The following is a 19,101-nucleotide window of genomic DNA, read 5'->3' as shown; positions in this document are numbered from 1 at the left end:
GCCCCAGTCCCCTTTGATTGTCCCAAGGCCATTCTCCCAGGGAGGAATTTTCTTTGAGGGTCCAACATGAACCTTCAGTTGATAGATGTTTTACCCCATCACATCACCTGGCACCACCAAGAAGGGTTCAACTTCATCATGAAGTTCTCTCAAGGGAGTTTTAGGCTGGATATTAGGAAAAGGTTCTTCCCCCAGAGGGTGGTTGGGCACTGAACAGGCTCCCCAGGGCAGTGGTCCAGTGGTCATGGCCCCAAGGCTGCCAGAGCTCAAGGAGCATTTGGGCAATGCTCTCAGGGAGATGGTGGGATTGTTGGGGTGTCCTGTGCAGGGTCAGGAGTTGGACTGGATGGTCTCTGTGGGTCCCTTTCAACTCAGGATATTCTGTGATTCTCTGATTCTATGATCTTAGTCACTGGCTGTTCTTGGAACCTTTCCCCCAGCACAGCCCAGCCCACTCCACTTCTCCTAGCAGTGCATGCCAGCTCCATGATCATGTTGATATCCCTTATCCTGGCCTCTCCAGTTTCTTCACATCACTCTTGGACTAGGAGACCCACAACTGGACCCCTGCCTCAGGTGTCTGCCTGTGCCTTTCCCAGCAGCCACCACTGTGGGCTTTGCCTTACTATGAGGAAAAACAAGCTGATATTCAACCTGAGGTCCTCTGTTCCCTCCAGGGTCTTTTTAACAGGGCCTTTCCAGTTCAGATAGGTTAAAATCTTCTTCAAGCAATGTCCTGTGACACCATGGACCACAAAGGACATGGGTGAGACATCACCACACCTCAGCATCATGAAGGACTGATGTCTCCTCATGATGTGACCGTGAATCTCTTTTCCAAGCATCCTGCAGACTTCCCTCCCACTGCCACACATTGGATATCTCTGACTGACAGCTCCCCATGGCAGACACTGGTGAGAGGTCCACAAATCAGCAGAGGCTGAAAACCATCCATTTCCCTGCAGCTGAGAGCTTACCAGGAAGATCATACATGCTGAACACATTTGCTGCTCTGAGCTGCTTTCCACCTCTCTCTTGGACATGCAGAAAACTTTGACCTCAGGGAAAAACAGCTGAACCCAGTCATAATGTGGGAAATGTGGAGAAATCCAAGTGTTCTGCTCCCTTGAGATGGAGCAGGATCCACCTTCCCTGATAGACAGGTAGGGCATTTGGTGACAATATGGTGGCCATGGCTGAGGAGAAGCAGTGGGTGAGACTGGCGGGAGATGCTGTGTTGGAGCCACCAGCCCTCTGCTCCACCAGCACCTCATCCATGGAATCAGAGGAGTGCAAGTGTGGACCACACTTGTGGCCCATCCCCTCCTCCACCAACACTGTAACACTGATCTTCCCATTTCCTCCCAATTTCCCAAAGCGAAGAAGGAGCCTTTGGGTTGGACAACAGCACGTTTGTTTTGGCTTGGCTGGCGAGCAGCGATAAAAGCCAGCCTGCTGCCAACAATTCATTTCCTATTTCAGGCCCTACCAAAAATAAACTCAGAAGGGAAACTCCAGTGAGAACAAAACATGCAGGAGACAACTCAGGGCTCCCAAAACTATATAGAAAATTTATCCCTCAGTGTTCACTGGGAAGAGGTACAGCAGCTTTAGGGGCAATTTCATGCTGGGTAGGGGGATTATGAGGAGCTTGGGGAACTCCAGCAAGGTTATAGGGATATAAATATCTATTCAGCTGACACTCCCTGTAGTGGCTCCACGTGGCTACATCACACATGGAGAAATGGCCATTTCCTTCTTTGCCCCCCAAAACAGATGCAGGGGTCCCTGACTGCCTTCCCCAGGATACTGCAGGGACAGCCAGTCTGGGGGCACTGGGATGTCCCCAGGCCACATGGGTGATATACTTGTGCAGCCACCATCCAGCTGGCACAGGGCTCCCTGCTGCCAGGCTGTGTGGATCACCAAGCCCTAGCTTGGCATGGACACCTTGATCCAGCACCCACAGCTTTCCCTTGGGATGATGGAGTGTTTGGGTGGGTGTTTGCAGCCTTTTCCCTCATGAAAGAAGGTAGGGGGTGGTTTTGTCACTGCTGCCTTTCCCTGTGCCCAAGATGCCACAAGACACAGGACACTGAGATATATATACACTCCAGGAGAATATATTTATTTATATTTATTTATATATGTGCGTATGTATATTACATGCATATTTTTGTGGGGGGGTATATATATAATATATATATGTATGCCCTCCTGTACACTCCAGGAGTAAATTTTTTTTATATTTCAATATTTATTTTCATATATTCTCCTATATACTCCTATATTTCATACGTTCTCCCATATACTCCTGGAGTACATAGTACATACACTTACACTTATATAAGAATATAAGTATAGATATATACCCTTCTATATGTTTATATATATGCTTATATATTTATATTAATTTCTACTTATTTTATATACATATGTGCATACACACACACACAAACACTTATGCACTTACCTATTTATCTAGGTTGTAGGAGCTGAAGGTGAGGATGGAGAGGTCAGGCTCAGCCTGCCCCCAGCCTGCAGCATCCAGGTGCCAGCTCCATCGCAGCTGGCCACATGGCAGTGGCACTCAGGCACCTCCCAACACCATGCCCACAGACCTGGTCTTTTGATGTTGAATCCAACAAGTGCTATGCTGGGCACTTCCCTGAGGATTTGCAGTTCAGGGGGCTCCAGCAAGGACTTGCTGGGAAACAGGGCAGCAGGGTGCCTGGCAAGGACGTTACCTCCTAGCAGCAGCTCGAGGCTCTGCAAGCAGGACCTGGCACCATTCTAAAGTCATTTTGTCCCCACTGATGGGCACTCACGGCTAGGCAAAGCCAGTCATGCTTCTCTGCCCTCTGCTGCCATGCATCATATGGGCTTCAAACTTCAGGGGTGCACACGAATGTGCCTTTTGCAGGGCACAGTGCAGTGCCCTGAGCACTGGGTGTGAGAAGGGGGCTGCAGCTGGAGCTCCCCGCTCAGCAGGCATTGGGCACGCAGGCAGCACCTCCCTGGGCTGCCCACCCAGCAACCCCACCTTGGCTCCATTTTAAGGCTCTTCCTCACCCCGTGGAGTAGTGGAAGCATTTCCATGTGTTCCAGAGCCCTAAATAATCCCTGATCACAATGAGCTGCACAGAGCAAAGGGACACACGGAGACATCACTGGGCAGATCCAAGAGCCTGAGCCTTTATTTCAGCTTCTGAAAGTATCATTTGAGAAAAATCCCTATTTTTGCAGGGAAAGCACAAGGGCAGTCTATCCAAGCACTTCGAGCAGGAGAGGAAGAATAATTAGGCAGAAGATAAGCAGAGGCTCCGGCACTGCCAGTACCTTATTCATCCCCAGGCCTATGCTCGCAGCCACACCGCATCCGCCCTTGTTTAGTCTGTGCGGGAGCACAAATCACGGTGCAATGTCATCACTCTGCCCGGGCCTGCATTTCATTATGAGACACATGATCGGCCCTGGCTGCTGGCCGTGCTCCCCCCGCAGAGCTGTGCAGGATGCCAGGGCGGGGTCGGGGCGGGGGGGCTAAATTGGTGCCTTGTCTGCAGGAGAGGAGTCACAGCTGCCTCGTTGGAGTTTGGTCCCCCTCAGGGCAGGGCAGTGCAGCCTGCAGCTGCCCCCTGCTCAAGTGGTCCTCAGGACCCACGAGTTGGGGTTACTGCCCCTGGCCAAAGTCTGGCTGCTGACACAGAGGGGCATGGATGGCAACTGAGCAGCCCCAGCCAAAGGATGGAATGGACTGTCTGCAGGCTGCTGCATCCCTGCATCCCATCACAGCCTTCTCATCCCTTGCAGCTCACTGCAACTCTTGCATCCCTTGTATCCTTTACATGCCATAGCACCCCCTACATCTTGTCGCATTCCCTGCATCCCTTGCAGCCTCCTTGCATGCCTTGTATTCTTTATAGCCTACTGCAGCCTTTGCAGCCCTTGCATCCTTTGCAGCCCTCTGAATCCCCTGTATCTCACTACATCCTTTACATCCCTTGCAGCCTGGTGTGTCCCTGGCATCCCATACATCCTCTGCACTCTCTCACCCCTCACAACCCATGGCCCCTGCACACAACTCCCAGCCAAGCCCACACACTTCTGTCTCATCACAGATCATTCTTGGTTATGAAACCCTATGCACTGATCTGGGAGCACCCACACCAGCCAGTTGGGAGCCTCTCCAACGCATCCAGGGGAAGCAGTTCCTGCCCCTTGCTCAGATTCTCCAGGCAGGGCTGTTGTCCACAGGGTGGTAAAGACCCGTAACCCCACCTCAAACAGACCTAACACCCCTCTCTGTGCAGGCAGTGAAGAAACGAGATGTTTGTGGGATGCTGAGCCACAACCAACATGAATTTGCCCTGGCTGAGCATCCACGTCCCATCCCAAGGAAGGATATGCAGTCAGGATGCATGCGTGCAGCATCTCCTCTGAGTCCCCAGGGAGCTCAGCCCAGACAACCAAAGCCTGGACATGTTCTCCAACGCATTGTAACAACGCATGCTCCTCACGGCAGGTCAAGCCGAGCTCTTCCAGCCCAGTAGCCCTTGCTCTCCCAACCACACCCCCAGCCAAGCCAGGAAGGGAGCTCGGAGGCTTTACCCAGCACCACTGAGAGACAGCGACCACCTCAATCCAGATCTTATTTTAGCTGCAGCTCGGGGGTGAAATTCCCATTCAAATATTCAGCTCCAGAGGCCAGAGCAGGGGAAATGCTTTTACTCCACAGTGTTTAAATTGAAATAAATCCGGTGAGCCCAAGGCTGAGGCTCTGGTGGTCCCAGCCATGTGCTCCCCTCACCTGGGGGATGTGGCTGAGGGCCCACACAAGCTTATAGCGGCTTGAAAAAGGAGACAGGAAGCTGGGGATGGGTAGCAAAGCCTCTGTGGTGGGTGACTACACACCCACTGCAGAGAGGAGTCAGGGGGCTGCTGCTGTAGTCCCTTCCCCAGGGGTGTAGGGGGCTGGTACAGGTGTTGGAGAATCCAGAGGAGCTGGAGGAGACTTGGGGAAACCATCCAAGCCAAGCCAGCTGAGGAGAGACAGATCCAGCCCTTGAGGAGAGGAGCCCCCCAGACCTAGCCCTGTGGGAGGTTGCTGCTTTTTGGCTCCATGCCTGAGCAAGGGACTGACTGGTTTGGGCTTGGGCTGAGGGCACCACGGCTCAGGCTGAGCTGCTGTCGAGTCACCAGCTCTGGTACATGCCATAGGGAGCAGAGCCACTGGTGGCATGCTTGTCAGCTCCCAGCACAGGCATCAGATCATACTGACTTGTCCCTGGCTCCACAGTAAAGGCAGTAAAGCCATGTTTGGTACAAACTTGGCAGTGCAGTGGCCTCTTTCAGTGACAGCTGGCTGCCCGGTGACACTGCTCTCACCAAAGGCTGTGGAGGTGCTCCCAGCTCTGCAGCAGTGATTCAGAGCCGTGGTAACGTGGCAGTCCTCAGGAACTCCAAGCTTGGATAGCCATCTCCCATGGACAGGTGTGCGCTCGGGCTTCTCTGGAGGATTATTCCTCATGGCAGTGTGCCCCGGTGCACTGTGCTCTGTGCACACTCCACTCCTGGTGCCATCTTTGCTCAACTCAGGATCCAGCAAAGCCCTAAAAATGCCGTTTTCCAGCATTTCTGAATGTGCAAATGTGCCTGCTGCAGGAAAGGGACACTGAGGCATCCCTTCCCTAAACAGGCAGTGGACACCTTTCCAAATCTCTCCATCCTGGGAGATATTTTCCGTGTAGGTGAGTGCAAGAAGCCTGAACCCCACCTCTTTCTTAGGGCCAAGGCAAGTGGCTCCAGAGGGATACAGAATCCCATGGCCCTCTGGATGACCACACTCATCCCACACCAGGTCACAGGCTACATCCCATGAAGTGTTCTCATTCCGTCCACTCTCCTCTGCACTGGAAGTGTGAGGAAAGCCCCGTGGCTGGCTGAGGGCTCAGGAAGCAGCAGCAGGACAGGATCAGTCAAAGATTCCTCTGTGCCAAGGGAAGGAGCATCCTGCTCTCCCGCTGCAGAGCTCCCATGGCCATGAGCATGTGGGCTCATCCTGCCTGGCAGGGCACATCACTCAATGCACATTGGCCAGAGGCAGCTGGAGCAGGATGATGTGGTGGGAGCATGGCTCTTCCCCAGCCCCTCTTACTCTGCCCTACATCCCCACGAGTATCCTGGCCCAGCAATGATCCCTGTGCAAATCAGGGCCAGGTACTTCATGGAGCACACGCCAGCTCAGTTCCCTTCCCAGGACCCCCCAAATCCCAGCTTTTGAATCCCCAACCCTGCAGGATGCAAAGGCAGCACCCGGAGCTGCCAGGCTAACGAGGAGTGCATGGGACCCACATCTGTTAGCGATTGAGGCGGGAGCAGCACTGGGAAGGGAGGAAGCGCAGATTTCCTGCAGCACAAAGGAAGGGAGAGGAATGTCCGCGGCAGAGCAGAGGGCCCGGCGTCCCCCTCCCTCTGCCTTCACAGGGGTGCACAGACACCAGATCGTGCTCACTCCTTTGCTGGCATGGCCGGAGAGTGCCCCTGAGGTGTCCCCCTCTTCCCTGGGCTGAGCCCCTCGGCTGCCCCCCTTTCTACTCGCAGGGGTGACCTCCATGGCCCCTGCCCACCATCCTGGCCATGCACCACTGGAGCCTCCTCGGCCTTTTCCCTCCAGCCTGCTGCCACTCAGGGACTGCGGTCGACACAACCCTCCCCACAGGCAGACACCCCCAGGCTTGAACCCCCCTCGAAAGAGCCTTGGGAAGGGAGCAAAGCCTGGTGAGTCCATGAGGGCAGTGAAGTCAAGGCAGGGGCTGCTCTGTGTTGTGCCTTTGGGGATGTGACACTTGCAGAGGACAAGGAAGGTGGCATTTAGGTCCTCACCAGTGTGGCCAGTTGTGTGAGGGGAGGCAGCTGGTCTGCTTCTGTTCCAGGTGAAGTTTGGTCACCATACCTGAGCATCCCAGTCTGACAAAGAGATTTTGGGTTGTGCTGCTGGGGGAATTCCCTGGGGCAGCAAAACTCTGTGACAGCAGATGACAAACAGAGAGGCATATTTAGCAAAAGCTGCCATCAAAACTTTACGGTGGAGGATGGCAAACTGCTGGGGATGTTTTCATACCGATCCAGGATATTGCCCCAGCCAAAGCTGGCCAGCACAGCTCATAGCTCTGCATTAAAAAAAAAAGACCCTTTTTTCCCTTCCCTGGCAGCTCAGCAGGCTGCAGCACTCATCCTCTGGCTGCTTCAGCACAGCACAACCTCGTGGTGGTTCCTGAGGTTGGGGTTGGAGTAATTTGCCTGTTCAACATATGAGGAAGTCATTCCGTGGGGATGTTGCCCCCAGGCTGGAGGAAGAGCAGGCAGGGTGGGCGATGGGCAGGACAGATGGACATAGCAGGGTTAACTGCACAAGGTCTAAGCAGCCTAGAGGCAGAGGGATCTCCAGTCAGCCCACCCAAAGCCTCTACAGCACTTGGGATTTGGGAATCCTTGAATGGAAATTTGAGGCAATGAAGGGGGGAAGCAGGGGTACTGAAAGAAGGCAATCTCTACTCAGGGATGTTTTTCCATTTGACTGGGGATGCTTCATGATCGCTCGCACAGCCATTTCCAGTTCCCTCAAGAGGCAGCACAGCTTCTGTAGGCTTTGAAGTCCTATTAAATCCAATATTTTTAAGGCATTTTAATCCATTTCAACAAGTCTTTCATTTTGCTGATTCAAGCCAGGCACCTTTTCCTTTGACTGCTGCCATGAATGCACAGCTCTGCCTGTGCCAGCTCTCATCACCCACACCCCAGCACTCTCGAGGAGAACCCATCACTGTTCCACGACTCCGTGTGTTTTCAAGGATTGGAAGGGATCTGGGCAGCCACGTAGCCTCGACCTTCCCAGGGCACCCGAAAACATTGCCCAGCATAGCCCTGGCGATGTCTCCGTAGGGAATGTTACCCAGCTCACGGGCTGGAATGGCCTCTGACAGTGAAATTCTACCGGTGCCGGTGATGCCGGCGGTCACCTCATTTTTGCCTGCATTGAAGTCACCCTGTGCCACCCATTCCAAAGCGGACGAATTCCATCCGAAACTGTCCTGACAAAGTAATTTAAAACATCTGCAGCTACTTCCAAGCCGGAGCAGCGAGACACTTCGGGATCCCCGCCCGTGCATCACATGGGATGGTCTATAGAGGAACCGCCTGGAAATCTCCGACCGCTGGCCAGTCCGGGTCGCAGGGCAGGCGGGGCGGCGGGCGGTGCTCCGCCGTGCCGCCGGGACAGGTCGGGACCGAGGACGTGCCGCGAATGTCGAGAGGGAGCGCCAGGAATGGCGGCCGAGAGCGGGACCGGGAACAGCGGCCGGGAGCCGGTGGGGCTGAGGGGGCGTGGCAAAGGGGCGGGGCCAGGGAGGGATGGGGCGGGGATTGGTAGATGCCGATGGGCGGGACGAAAGGGGCGGGGCGAGGGCGGGGCAGTGTGGGCGGGGATTGGTGGGTGCCGAGGGGCGGGGCGATGGGGGCGGGGATTGGTGGTGCCGAGGGGCGGGGCGGTAGCGGCGCGCGGTGGCGCGGGCATGGCGGCCATGGCGCGGCCCGGCGCGGCGGAGGCCGAGGCCGAGCAGGAGCAGCCGCAGCTCGGGCTGTCCCGGCAGCAGGAGCGGCACCGCCGGCTCCTGGCCGAGCTGCAGGCGCTCGTCAAGGCGCTGCCCAGGTGAGCCCCGCGCGGTGGGGGCGGGGGCCGCTCGCGGCGCCCGCGCTGACCCGGTGCGCTCCCGCAGCCCCTGCCAGCAGCGCCTCTCGTACACGACGCTCTCCGACCTGGCGCTGGCGCTGCTGGACGGGACGGTGTTCGAGATTGTGCAGGGTCTGCTGGAGATCCAGCACCTCACCGAGAAGAACCTTTACAGCCAGCGGCGGCAGCTGCACAGCGAGCACCGCGGTACCGGGGCCGAAGGCGATCCCGGGACACGGGGGGACACTGGGGGCAGTCCTGGGACACGGGGGGACCCGGGGGACGGTCCCGGGAGACTGAGGAACACAGCGGGGGGATCCCGGGACACGGGGGGGCGGTCCCGGGATACGGGGGGACACGGGGGGCCAGCTCGGGAGCAACGGGGGCAGCAGTGCAGGGAGGCGCTGGGGAGCCTGGGGCATTTTTGAGGTGGAGGGTGACACGGGGGGGCAGGTTGTGGGGGCACTGGGGAGGGGGACACACAGGGGTCAGGTTCTGTGGATGCTGAGGGCTGGGTTGTGAAGGCACAAGGGGACTGCGAGGAGTGATGCCGCAGGGGACAGGTCGTGGGGAGGGCACGGGGTAGGAGGTGGCACCGGCGGGGACCTGGCAGCAGAGTGCCCTCCTGAGCCCCCCGTGCCCATGGCAGGGCTGAAGCAGGAGCTGTTCCACCGGCACAAGGAGGCCCAGCAGTGCTGCAGGCCCCACAACCTGCCGCTGCTCCGCGCCGCCCAGCAGAGAGAGATGGAGGTGAGGGGGAGCTGTGGGGGAGATGGAGGTGAGGGGGAGCTGTGGGGAGATGGAGGGGAGGGGAGCTGTGGGGAGATGGAGGAGGGGAGCTGTGGGAGATGGAGGTGAGGGGGAGCTGTGGGGAGATGGAGGGGAGGGAGCTGTGGGGGAGATGGAGGGGAGGGGAGCTGTGGGGAGATGGAGGAGGGGAGCTGTGGGGAGATGGAGGGAGGGGAGCTGTGGGGAGATGGAGGTGAGGGGAGCTGTGGGGAGATGGAGGAGGGGGAGCTGTGGGGAGATGGAGGGAGGGGAGCTGTGGGGAGATGGAGGGAGGGGGAGCTGTGGGGAGATGGAGGGGAGGGGAGCTGTGGGGAGATGGAGGGAGGGGAGCTGTGGGGAGATGGAGGGAGGGGAGCTGTGGGGAGATGGAGGGGAGGGGAGCTGTGGGGGAGATGGAGGAAGGGGAGCTGTGGGGGAGATGGAGGAAGGGAGCTGTGGGGAGATGGAGGAGGGGAGCTGTGGGGAGATGGAGGGAGGGGAGCTGTGGGGAGATGGAGGGAGGGGAGCTGTGGGGGAGATGGAGGGGAGGGGGGCTGGGTGCAGAGCTGTGTCCCTTCCCGGGGGTCTTGTTGTTGGAGGAGCACCAAAGCACCCCCAGAGGGGATGCAGCCTTGGGAGCCACCAGCCATCCTGACTGGCCTTGCTAGCACAGACCAAGGTTCCCCCACCCCAATTTGGAGGTCTCCTCCTCTTGCTCTGTCCTTTGTCCTCCCAGGGCCCAGGCTCTTGCCATCTAGTAGAGCTGCGGTCCAGGTATGATCTGGGAATCATGGAAGTTCAGGAGCCCTCTCCAAAGGCGATGCTCTCCACAGTGGTTTAATGATTCATCACTGTTGGACGGAAGCAAGTGATAGAAAACATGGAGAAGGTGCCCAAGATCTGCCATAATGTCATAGCAAGTCAAAAGCAGAGAATACTCAAAACCACATTTTTTAGTAGCACTGATAGGAAGGAAATATCTCGAGATTCCTAAGTGTAGCAATTGTTTCTGAGAGCATCCCCAGGTATTTGGAAAAGGCACTTGTAGGTCCAGTCCCAAAGGACTTTTTTTAATGTTGTTGATAGCTACAGGCAAGTAGCCAGTTATATTAATTGATGGAGGAAAATGGGGAAGTTATTTTGCTCCATGTTAGGCAAACGAGAATTGCTTAAAGAAAGGCTCTTTCCTGCCTTTGCCCATGATAAGCACTCACTGTTGGATCCTTTGGTGTTTCCATATTCCTCCTGTCAAGGTGACTAAAGCCAAGCTATCCCTGTTATTCCCTCTCTGAGTGACTTAGACTTGCAGTAAGTAATAATCTCTCCTGCCTGTTTTAAACATTTTCCAATGTTTTGTCACTCATTAAGTCACCCACATACATCTCATTTTGCCTTGTCTTACATGCTGTGCAAACTTCTTCCCACTTCCTTTTACCTTTCCTCGCCTGTCTTCAGTTTTCTTCTCCCAGGTGTTAATAGGGTAACTTTTTCCTTTTTGTGTGCTCTGACAAGCCTGCTGTAGAGCATTTTGGGAACAGATCAATCATATCTGTAACATCTGTGTCTAACGGGAGCTGCTCTCTGTGGTTAAAGTTTTCCAAGACCAGCTCCCATGAGACAGCTTGGGACTGGGCTCCCAGGAGAGGTCATACAAAGTGTAGGGTTTAGATGTTTGGCTTCTCAGTGGAACCTGCGGCATTTAGAAAAGCTTTGCCCATCATACAGGGTCATCAGTCATCAGAGCTGAAGCAAAACTTGTGTTTAAGCCTCAGTTCCTTCAAGATTTGGCACTTTTCTATAACCCAGAATCAGATGCCAACTCTAAAACAATGTGAGGCACATAAATTTGGGGTTTTTTTCCGGTCCAAGAGAAGTCACTCCTCCAGCAAAGTAAGTGGAGGAGAGGATGGTGTGGGCAGCACACTAAGCTGGCTGGGAGGAAGGAAAATCTGGAGAACGAGGGATGAACCCCTGGACTGAAGAAGGTGTGAGGACAGAGCTTGCTTGGGTTCCTCAGCATCCCGTAGCGAAGGAACAGTCACCCCTCTGCCTCTCCGCTTGGGGCTTGAGCTGTTTTGAATTTTCTCCTGTTTATTCCAGTAAGGTCTTGCCCTGAGTGTTTTCTCTGGAGCTGATGGTGTAGGATCATCTTCTGGTGGATCCAAGTCCTGCATCCTCCTTAATAGCAAGTGGTTTTGTGAAACTCTCTCACTGTGATGTGCTGATTGCATCCAGGAAAGGTTCCAAGAGGTAGCTCTTGCTCTTCATTAGGTCAGGCCTTTTGCAGAACCATGGATATATCCATGCTTCAGACACAGCTCTTTCCCAGACTGTTCATCGTCGAGATCTCTGTCACTCAAATTCTGGATTTTCCCTAGGAATTCTGGCAGCATGGATGCATTCATCTCCCCTTTCAGGTCTGTTAAATCACCAGCCAGTGGTGCAGGAAATCCTGGGGTTTGTGACTTCTCCCTTTCTGTGCAATGAGGATAATTTAACCTCATGGATATTTCCAGCTGAACACGTGCCTCTGTTCTCTGTGTTATATAGGGACAGCATTGCATGACTGAAAAGTTGAAACCTGAGCCATTTATTTCTATGCAGGAGAATCACAGAATCATGGAATGGTTCGGTTTGGAAGAGGCCTTAAAGATTACCTTGTTTCAACCTCTGAGTGGAACAGAGGGGGAGAATCCCCTCCCCCATGCTCCTGCTCACCCTAGAAGAATGATATTGCCATTGTATTTTGATGGAATGTGATGTTTCCTATTTTTCCATGTGGCTTGCAAAGGAATTCTGCTGCTCAGTGCACCTGGTGAGGGTGTGTCACCTTGCCTGTGCACACACAAGAGGTGTTTATTTGAGCTGGGCTCTGCTCATCTCCTGCAGTCCTCCTGCTCTCTGCTTCTTCTCCCGATTTCCAGAGTGCCTTTGGCATTGACATGTTTGCTGTGCTCCATTTCTTCTCTCTGCTGAGGTTTGGGCAGATGTTGGCAAGGCAGGAGGGGCCGTGTCCTCCTGGTTGGAACTATTCTGGCAATGTCCTTGTTTGTTAATGTTCTCAGTCTGTCAAAGATAGAGCCCTGGCGTTCAGATCCTTTCATGAATAAATGGGATCTGGGTGGGATTTATAGCTCCAGCTCTGTGTTAGTGTCCAGGGAGTCTCTGGGAGGCATTCGAGCTGACACCTTGATGAGCTTTAGTGGCCTGTGTTACTCCTCCAAGTCCCCCTTCAGCCTCAGTTGAGAGGAGCACACAGCTGTTGGACTGAGCTCAGCCATAGCTCAGGCAGTGGCTCATCAGGAAAAGTCGTTTGGACACTGGCTGGTTCCTCATGGTCTTTCTTGGTCTCCAGACACACAGAGAGCAGGCTGCTCCCATGACTTCCCTGCATTTTCTTGAGTGGGAACTTTGGAGGCAGAGGTGGTAAGACTTTGGGGCTGTGTGGATTGCCCGCTTCTGTCACCGGGCTCATCAGGAGGGATTCAGGGCCCTCTTGCTCTTGGGTTCCAGTAAAAGTGTTAGAGATGAGAAGAAGCCAGGAGAAAGGCAGATATTCCACTTTTTTCCATTGACTGTTATGTTTTTCAGGCTATGGAGCAACAGATCCGAGAGGAACAGCGAATGATGGATGAGAAGATAGTCCTAGAGCTGGACCAAAAAGTGATCGACCAACAGAGCACCCTGGAGAAGGCCGGGGTGTCTGGATTCTACATCACCACCAATCCCCAGGTTGGTGTTTGGGCAGGCGGGTGAGGTATTTTGAAAAGGGTCTGGAGTGACAGGACAGGGGGAATGGCTTCCCACTGCCAGAGGGCAGGGTTAGATGGGATATTGGGAAGGAATTCTTCCCTGTGAGGGTGGGCAGGCCCTGGCCCAGGTTGCCCAGAGAAGCTGTGTCTGCCCCATCCCTGGAAGAGTGTCCAAGGCCAGGTTGGACAGGGCTTGGAGCAACGTGGGCTAGTGGAAGGTGTCCCTGCCAAGGGCAGGGGGATGGAATGAGATGAGTTTTAAGGTCCCTTAAAACCCAAACCATTTAATGATTCTGTTTGACAGTAATCTTGGGTTAATATCTTTAATTTAAAATAGAAGCTGCTGTTAATGAACTGTGGATCTCCGGGTCAGAAAGATCTGTCCCTTGCCTCTCAGCTGGTGGGTGATGTGCTCTGGGCAGACCTCTTACCCAGTTTGTAACAAAGGAGCAGAAACACAGGTACCACTGGGCAGCATTCCCAACTTCCTGCAATATTTTTCCCAGTATGGAGAGAAAAAACACTGTGCCAACAGCCTGCAGTCCTGTGACTCTCAAACGGATCTGAATAACACGAAAATAAGTGATTTACTGTTTCTGTATCTAGCTTAGCTGTACAAACTGGCTTCAGGAGTCTGTTTATTAGGTACCTTGTTCCCTCTTGCATGTGACTTTCTGGATCTGATGATCTCGGACTGTGATTAGAGAATTGTTCCCAGTTTGCTCAGTGCATTTGCTCTCAAAACATCTGAGCAATCACCTCTGTTTGTCCCTGTTGTCTTTATGCCACCACAGGAATGAAAAACTTCCCAAGTCCTGTTGTAAAGTCACACAAGTTTGCAGGGAACGCAGAGACAGGCTGTTCTTAACTCTGTTTTTTCAGCTGATTAAATGTCAGTTTGATAAAGACCTACTGGTGAGAAAAGATGGCTTAAACAGAGCGAAACAAGCATTTTTCTAACACCCACCCACATGATTCCCAATTGTGGAGCCTTGAATAAGCCTCTCATTTTCCCTGTGCTGCTATTCCCCAGCTGTATAATGCAGGCAGTCCTTTCTCGCACTCCTGCCCTGCCTTTTATGTTGTTTTTGTAAGTAATAACCCGTAGCAGGGTTCCTGTTTGCTGGGTTTGTGACTGTGAATGCCACCAAGAAATCCCTGCTGGAATCTGTTCTCCATATGGTTCCCATCAGCTGATGTGTTTCCTCCCAGTCTGTGTAAAATACCTGCTTATACAGTGGATGTATTTTTACAAAAATAGATATTTAATTCCATAGCATCATGTCTGCAGGGCTGAGTCACAGCCCTGGACTTGCAAATTAGCAGCTCCACTGTGTTGTCTCTGAGATAAACATAACTAAGAAGGAGCCAATGGTAAAGAAACCATAAGCTGCTGGTGGTGACTACAGGGGACAGTGTCTCCACTTGATTGCAGTCATGGGAAAGGGAGTTTTTGATGGGGAATGAAATGCCTGCAGGGAATATGATGCACCAGCACAGCCATGTGTTGCTCCTGGCTTGGACCCCACTTTAGAAGGCACCTAAAGTGATTTCTCCTCTTTCTACCCTTCTGTGCTGGGAAAGGGTCAAGGAGTTGGAGATGCTGCTGAAGGAGGAGGGGAGGAACTTGGAGAACATCCTCTGGGGTGTGTGGCTGTGCAGGTGCAAGGGGATGCTAGTGCCCCTGGCCAGCCCTCATGGCCCTTACACATTTATCACCGTCAAGAAGAGCGAGCATTTCTGAATCCTTAAGGAATCCAAAAGCCCCAGCATTCCTAAGACAACCACAGTTTGCAGCAGGTCTGCTAAGATGTTACTGCTCTATATTTTAGAGAAATGCTTAAACAGAATGAAGCCTTTGGTTTCTATTTGCCTGGTTGGTTTTTTTTGTTCCCTTAAAAGGTGTAGCTCTTGAGGGGCTGGTATAAGCCAGTTCTTTCTGCTTTCTGTAGGAGGGAATGGGATCATCTTGTAGATATGTCTCTTTCCCTTTGCAGGAGCTGACTCTGCAGATGAATTTGCTGGAGCTGATTCGGAAGTTGCAGCAGAAGGAAGCTGAGGCCGAGAAAGCTTTTTCCTGAAGGAGCAAATCTGCTATTCACTTTCCATAGTTCTTCTTCTGACTTCCCTCTGAAGGACAAATTGTCCATGCAAATGCTTTGTATCATGTCAGGAAGAGGCTCTGGGTATAGAAGAACTCGCTGGGACACTTGGATTAGAGCTGGGGTGAGCAGAGCCCAGCACAGCGGGGTTGGGAGCCTCGGGCTGCCTCTCTGGTCATCAGAACAAGGTGTCAGTTGCATCTGGCTCAGTTGGGATCTGATGGTGCATGTTCACCTGCCACAAACATTCTGCAGTGTTGCTGAGGTCGTTACTGAGCCAAGGCTGCACCACCCGAGGCAGCAAACCCAGACCTGCTGTGTGATGGTGGCCCTGTGTTTAGATGAATAAAACTTGGGGGAAAAACAATTCCAAGGTTTATCTACCGGAAGATGCTTCTCTGTGTGCTTGAAGCAGAAACAGCCTCTTAGACAGGCAGACCCTTCACAGAGCCTCCTCCAGGCAGGTACCAGTATCATCTGTATTAAAGAAGGATTTCAGGCCTCACCCAGTTTTACTGGACTAATGTTAGCAGTGTTCCCACTGTCTCAGAGAGCAGAGAAGGCTGGAGACCAATTTCCAAATGGAGAGAAATAAAATGCTCTGCCCTACCTTCTGGGGCTGGAGCTTTCTGAATGCCAGTGGTTATGGTTAGGTTTGTCCCATCCCCAGTTAGGAGTATGGGGCTCATGGTGTGCTAGATGGAAGTGGAGAAGGAACCTGGAGTGTTTCTGAGACTTTTCAGGGTGTTGGAAGAACTAGTGGGGGGAGCTGGTGGTGAAGAAGACAAACACATGGAAGATCTGAGCTACAAGGACCAATGAGGCTGTTGGAAATTCAGGACTGAGACCCCTTTTCATGGGGATGATGCTACCATGGTTCAGTAGCTGGAGACAAGACCCACTGCTTGTATGGGGTCTCCACCTCCTGGATGAAAATTCTGAGCTGGAAAGTGGGCTGGTGTGGGGCCTGCACTCCACTGCTGAAATGGTGACAGGCAAGGTGGGCAATATTCTCCTCTGGAGACACCTTCATCCTCCAGTGGGAATACATGGTAGTCACTGGTACTTGACCAGGTGAAGTCAGCATCTGTGTTTGTGGCCAGAGCTATTAGCAAGGAATTGCTTCCCGAGGTGAGAATGAGGAGGGCAGGGATAATGATGGGTTCTATCACAGGAAAGGATGCCCAGATGCTGGGGGTCATGCTGCCTTCCAGAAGTCCCCCCCCTTCCTCTACACAAGTGCTCTGGAATCACTGCAGCAGCAACAGAGCAATGGTGTGGCTGGAGAAGCTTGGATTGGGGTTACTGTTGGTGGGTTCAGCCCCACTGCACTGCCCTTGGGGGTGGGGACTGGAGCCCACTTTGGTCCGGGATTGCTGGTTGCTACCGTCTCTCCGGGGGCAGCCAGTGCTGGGGATCACAGCGGCTGTTCCAGCACTGCCATGACAACAGCAGCTCTCAGGCTTCCTGCTTACACCATCTGGCTGCGGATGGCTCTGCCAGGCAGCTGATCGGATCCAAGCTGAAATTTTCCATGCCTGTGGTCAGGTTGGGTTTCAGAAGGGCTTTTCTGTCGAGGTAGAGAGCTGCGGGGGGGTCAGTCGAGGTACCTGTTGGGAAGCATTATCCTAAGGGAGTAAAGCACCTAGGATGGCTCGTGATCAGGTCAGCAAGGTTTCAGCAGATGAACACTTGCTCAGTCCCTGAAGCTGGGCAGTACAACATGGAGAATACAGATATGTTTCCAAGCAAGTGCTGTTATGTCAGCTGAGGGTGACACCGTCCCACTGCACAGCTGTGGCACTGCCAGTGACACTGGGGTAAGACCTGGTGACAGCGACCCAAAGGGGCTGGAAGTGCTGCTAAGGATTACTGGGCTTCGGCTGTCTCAGCTCCTTGGTTCAGTGACCTGTGCAGCCCCTGAGCTCTTGGCCAGTGCCCCAGGAACATGTGCTTGGGGGCCCCTTTGCTGGGTTCAGCCACCCTTAAGTTCCTGCCCAGGGTTCCATGTGTGCCAGAAGTGACGTGGCAAGGGGATAAACCAGAGGATTGAGTTTCCCATTCAGGTACAAGGTGACTGACTGGAGAGGTGTGGCTCCATGCCAGCCCCGTGTTCACCCAGGAGCTGGAGGAAAGTGAGTGAGGGAAGCAGGAAAGGACAAGTCCTGTTTTCTGCTTCCTTTTCCTAAACTTAGGGCTGATGAGGAGGAGTGCAAGGTCCCTTCCATGTAAGGAGGTCAGTTCGGCGTGGATAAGAGTGAACGCGTTCAGCTGGGAGCCCTCAGTGTTGCACAGCGGGCTCTAAGTTGTCTGCGGTGACATTTGGAGTGATGACTGCTGGGTCCATGGAAATGTCAGCTTTAGTGCTCAGGTGCCATCAGAAAATCAGATGAGACACAAGGAGGGGATCAGAGAAGAAAATGAAAACATTCTTCTGCTGTGAAGCACTCAAAAGCAGATCCCTTCACCCCAAGAAGGCACCCCAAGAACAGGCTCTGCCCTGGGGACACTACAGGTCTATAACACCTTCCAGCTGAGCTGACAAGGGGCCCAAGAGCAGCCAGGGTAAAGATGAAACTATATATCACACATGGAGAGGGACTTCACTCTCTACAAATACAGGAGTGGGAGCATTGCAGGCAGGTTTGGGTGGGACAGGTGACTGCTTGGGAAACTCCTTGCCCCGGGGAGCTGGAGAGGCAAAAGGTTTGTGTTGGTTCAATTGGAGGTGAAGCACTTCTGGAAAAGAAACATGTTTTGAGTTAGAGATGGAGAGAGGTGATTCCCCTTCATTACAGAGCCACGTGGAAGCTCACAAGCTTTTGCTCAGGTTTTGTGCTCTTGCCCAGGCACTGGCTGGGCAGCAGGACTGTGAGCTGGATGGGCCTGTTCAGGAGCTTACCTTCCACTGCTGCCCCTGCAGCCACTTTCCCCACACCACATCTGCTTCTCCATGGCAAACACCTGAGCACAGAGGGGGGGAGCCTGTCCTCTGGGCAGCAGCTCCAGAGCAGAGCGAGTAGAGGCAGAGGAGCAGGGTCTCAGCCCGTTACTCCATCCAGAACTGTATCTAGCAGAGGAGATTTAGGATAACTGCTCCATCATAGAATCCTGGAAAGGTTTGGGTTGGAAGGGACCTCAAAGCTCATCTCACTCGAGCTTTCTATTGCATCAGGTTGCTCCAAGCCCTGGCCCCCTGGCCTTGAATATTTCCAGGGATGGAGCAGCCACAGCTTCTCTGGGCAACCAGTGCCAGGGCTTCATCATCGTCACAGAGAATTCCCTCCTAACATCTAATCTAATCCTGCCCTCCGTCCATTTAAAGCCATTCCCCCTTTTGTCCTGTCCCTCCATGCCTTGTTCCCAGTCCCTCTCCAGCTCTCTTGGAACTCCTTTAAGCACTGGAAGGGGGTCTAAGGTCTCCTGGGAGCCTTCTCGTCTCCAGGTGAACACCCCCAGTGCTCCCAGCCTGTCTCCAAAGCAGAGGGGCTCCAGCCCTGGGAGCATCTCCGTAACCAGACTGTGCCCCATCACCGTGTGGCTCCGGCCCCGCACTCCCCGAGGGAATGCCCACCCTGGCGCCGTGGGGACCCCCTGTGTCAGCCCCTCTCTGGGCCTGGGGGTGCAGCCCCGATGTCCCCAACCTCTGCTCCCCGCTGCGGCGCAGACACCCCCGTGATGGAGCCACACATGGAGCCATCGCGGCCCCAGGGACTCCCCGCCCCTCCCGGCCCCCGCCCTTCCGCCGGCC

The 19,101-nt window shown here is 53.9% G+C and overlaps 1 protein-coding gene across 1 annotated transcript; it reads left to right on the top strand.

Annotated features, from left to right (window-relative positions):
* The first annotated feature begins 8,564 nt into the window (after window positions 1-8,564).
* DGCR6 (DiGeorge syndrome critical region gene 6) lies at window positions 8,565-15,985 on the top strand. Its single transcript, XM_050318727.1, has 5 exons — window positions 8,565-8,707; window positions 8,775-8,935; window positions 9,378-9,478; window positions 13,088-13,228; window positions 15,246-15,985. Exons 1-5 carry the CDS (start codon window positions 8,571-8,573, stop codon window positions 15,327-15,329), a joined length of 624 nt encoding a protein of 207 aa, XP_050174684.1. The 5' UTR covers window positions 8,565-8,570; the 3' UTR covers window positions 15,330-15,985.
* The last annotated feature ends 3,116 nt before the right edge of the window (window positions 15,986-19,101 follow it).

The sequence above is a fragment of the Myiozetetes cayanensis genome, unplaced genomic scaffold, assembly GCF_022539395.1.
Source record: "Myiozetetes cayanensis isolate MyiCay16 unplaced genomic scaffold, myiCay2020 scf21, whole genome shotgun sequence".
Lineage (NCBI taxonomy): Eukaryota > Metazoa > Chordata > Aves > Passeriformes > Tyrannidae > Myiozetetes > Myiozetetes cayanensis.
This window is presented reverse-complemented; position numbering and strand designations above follow the sequence as displayed.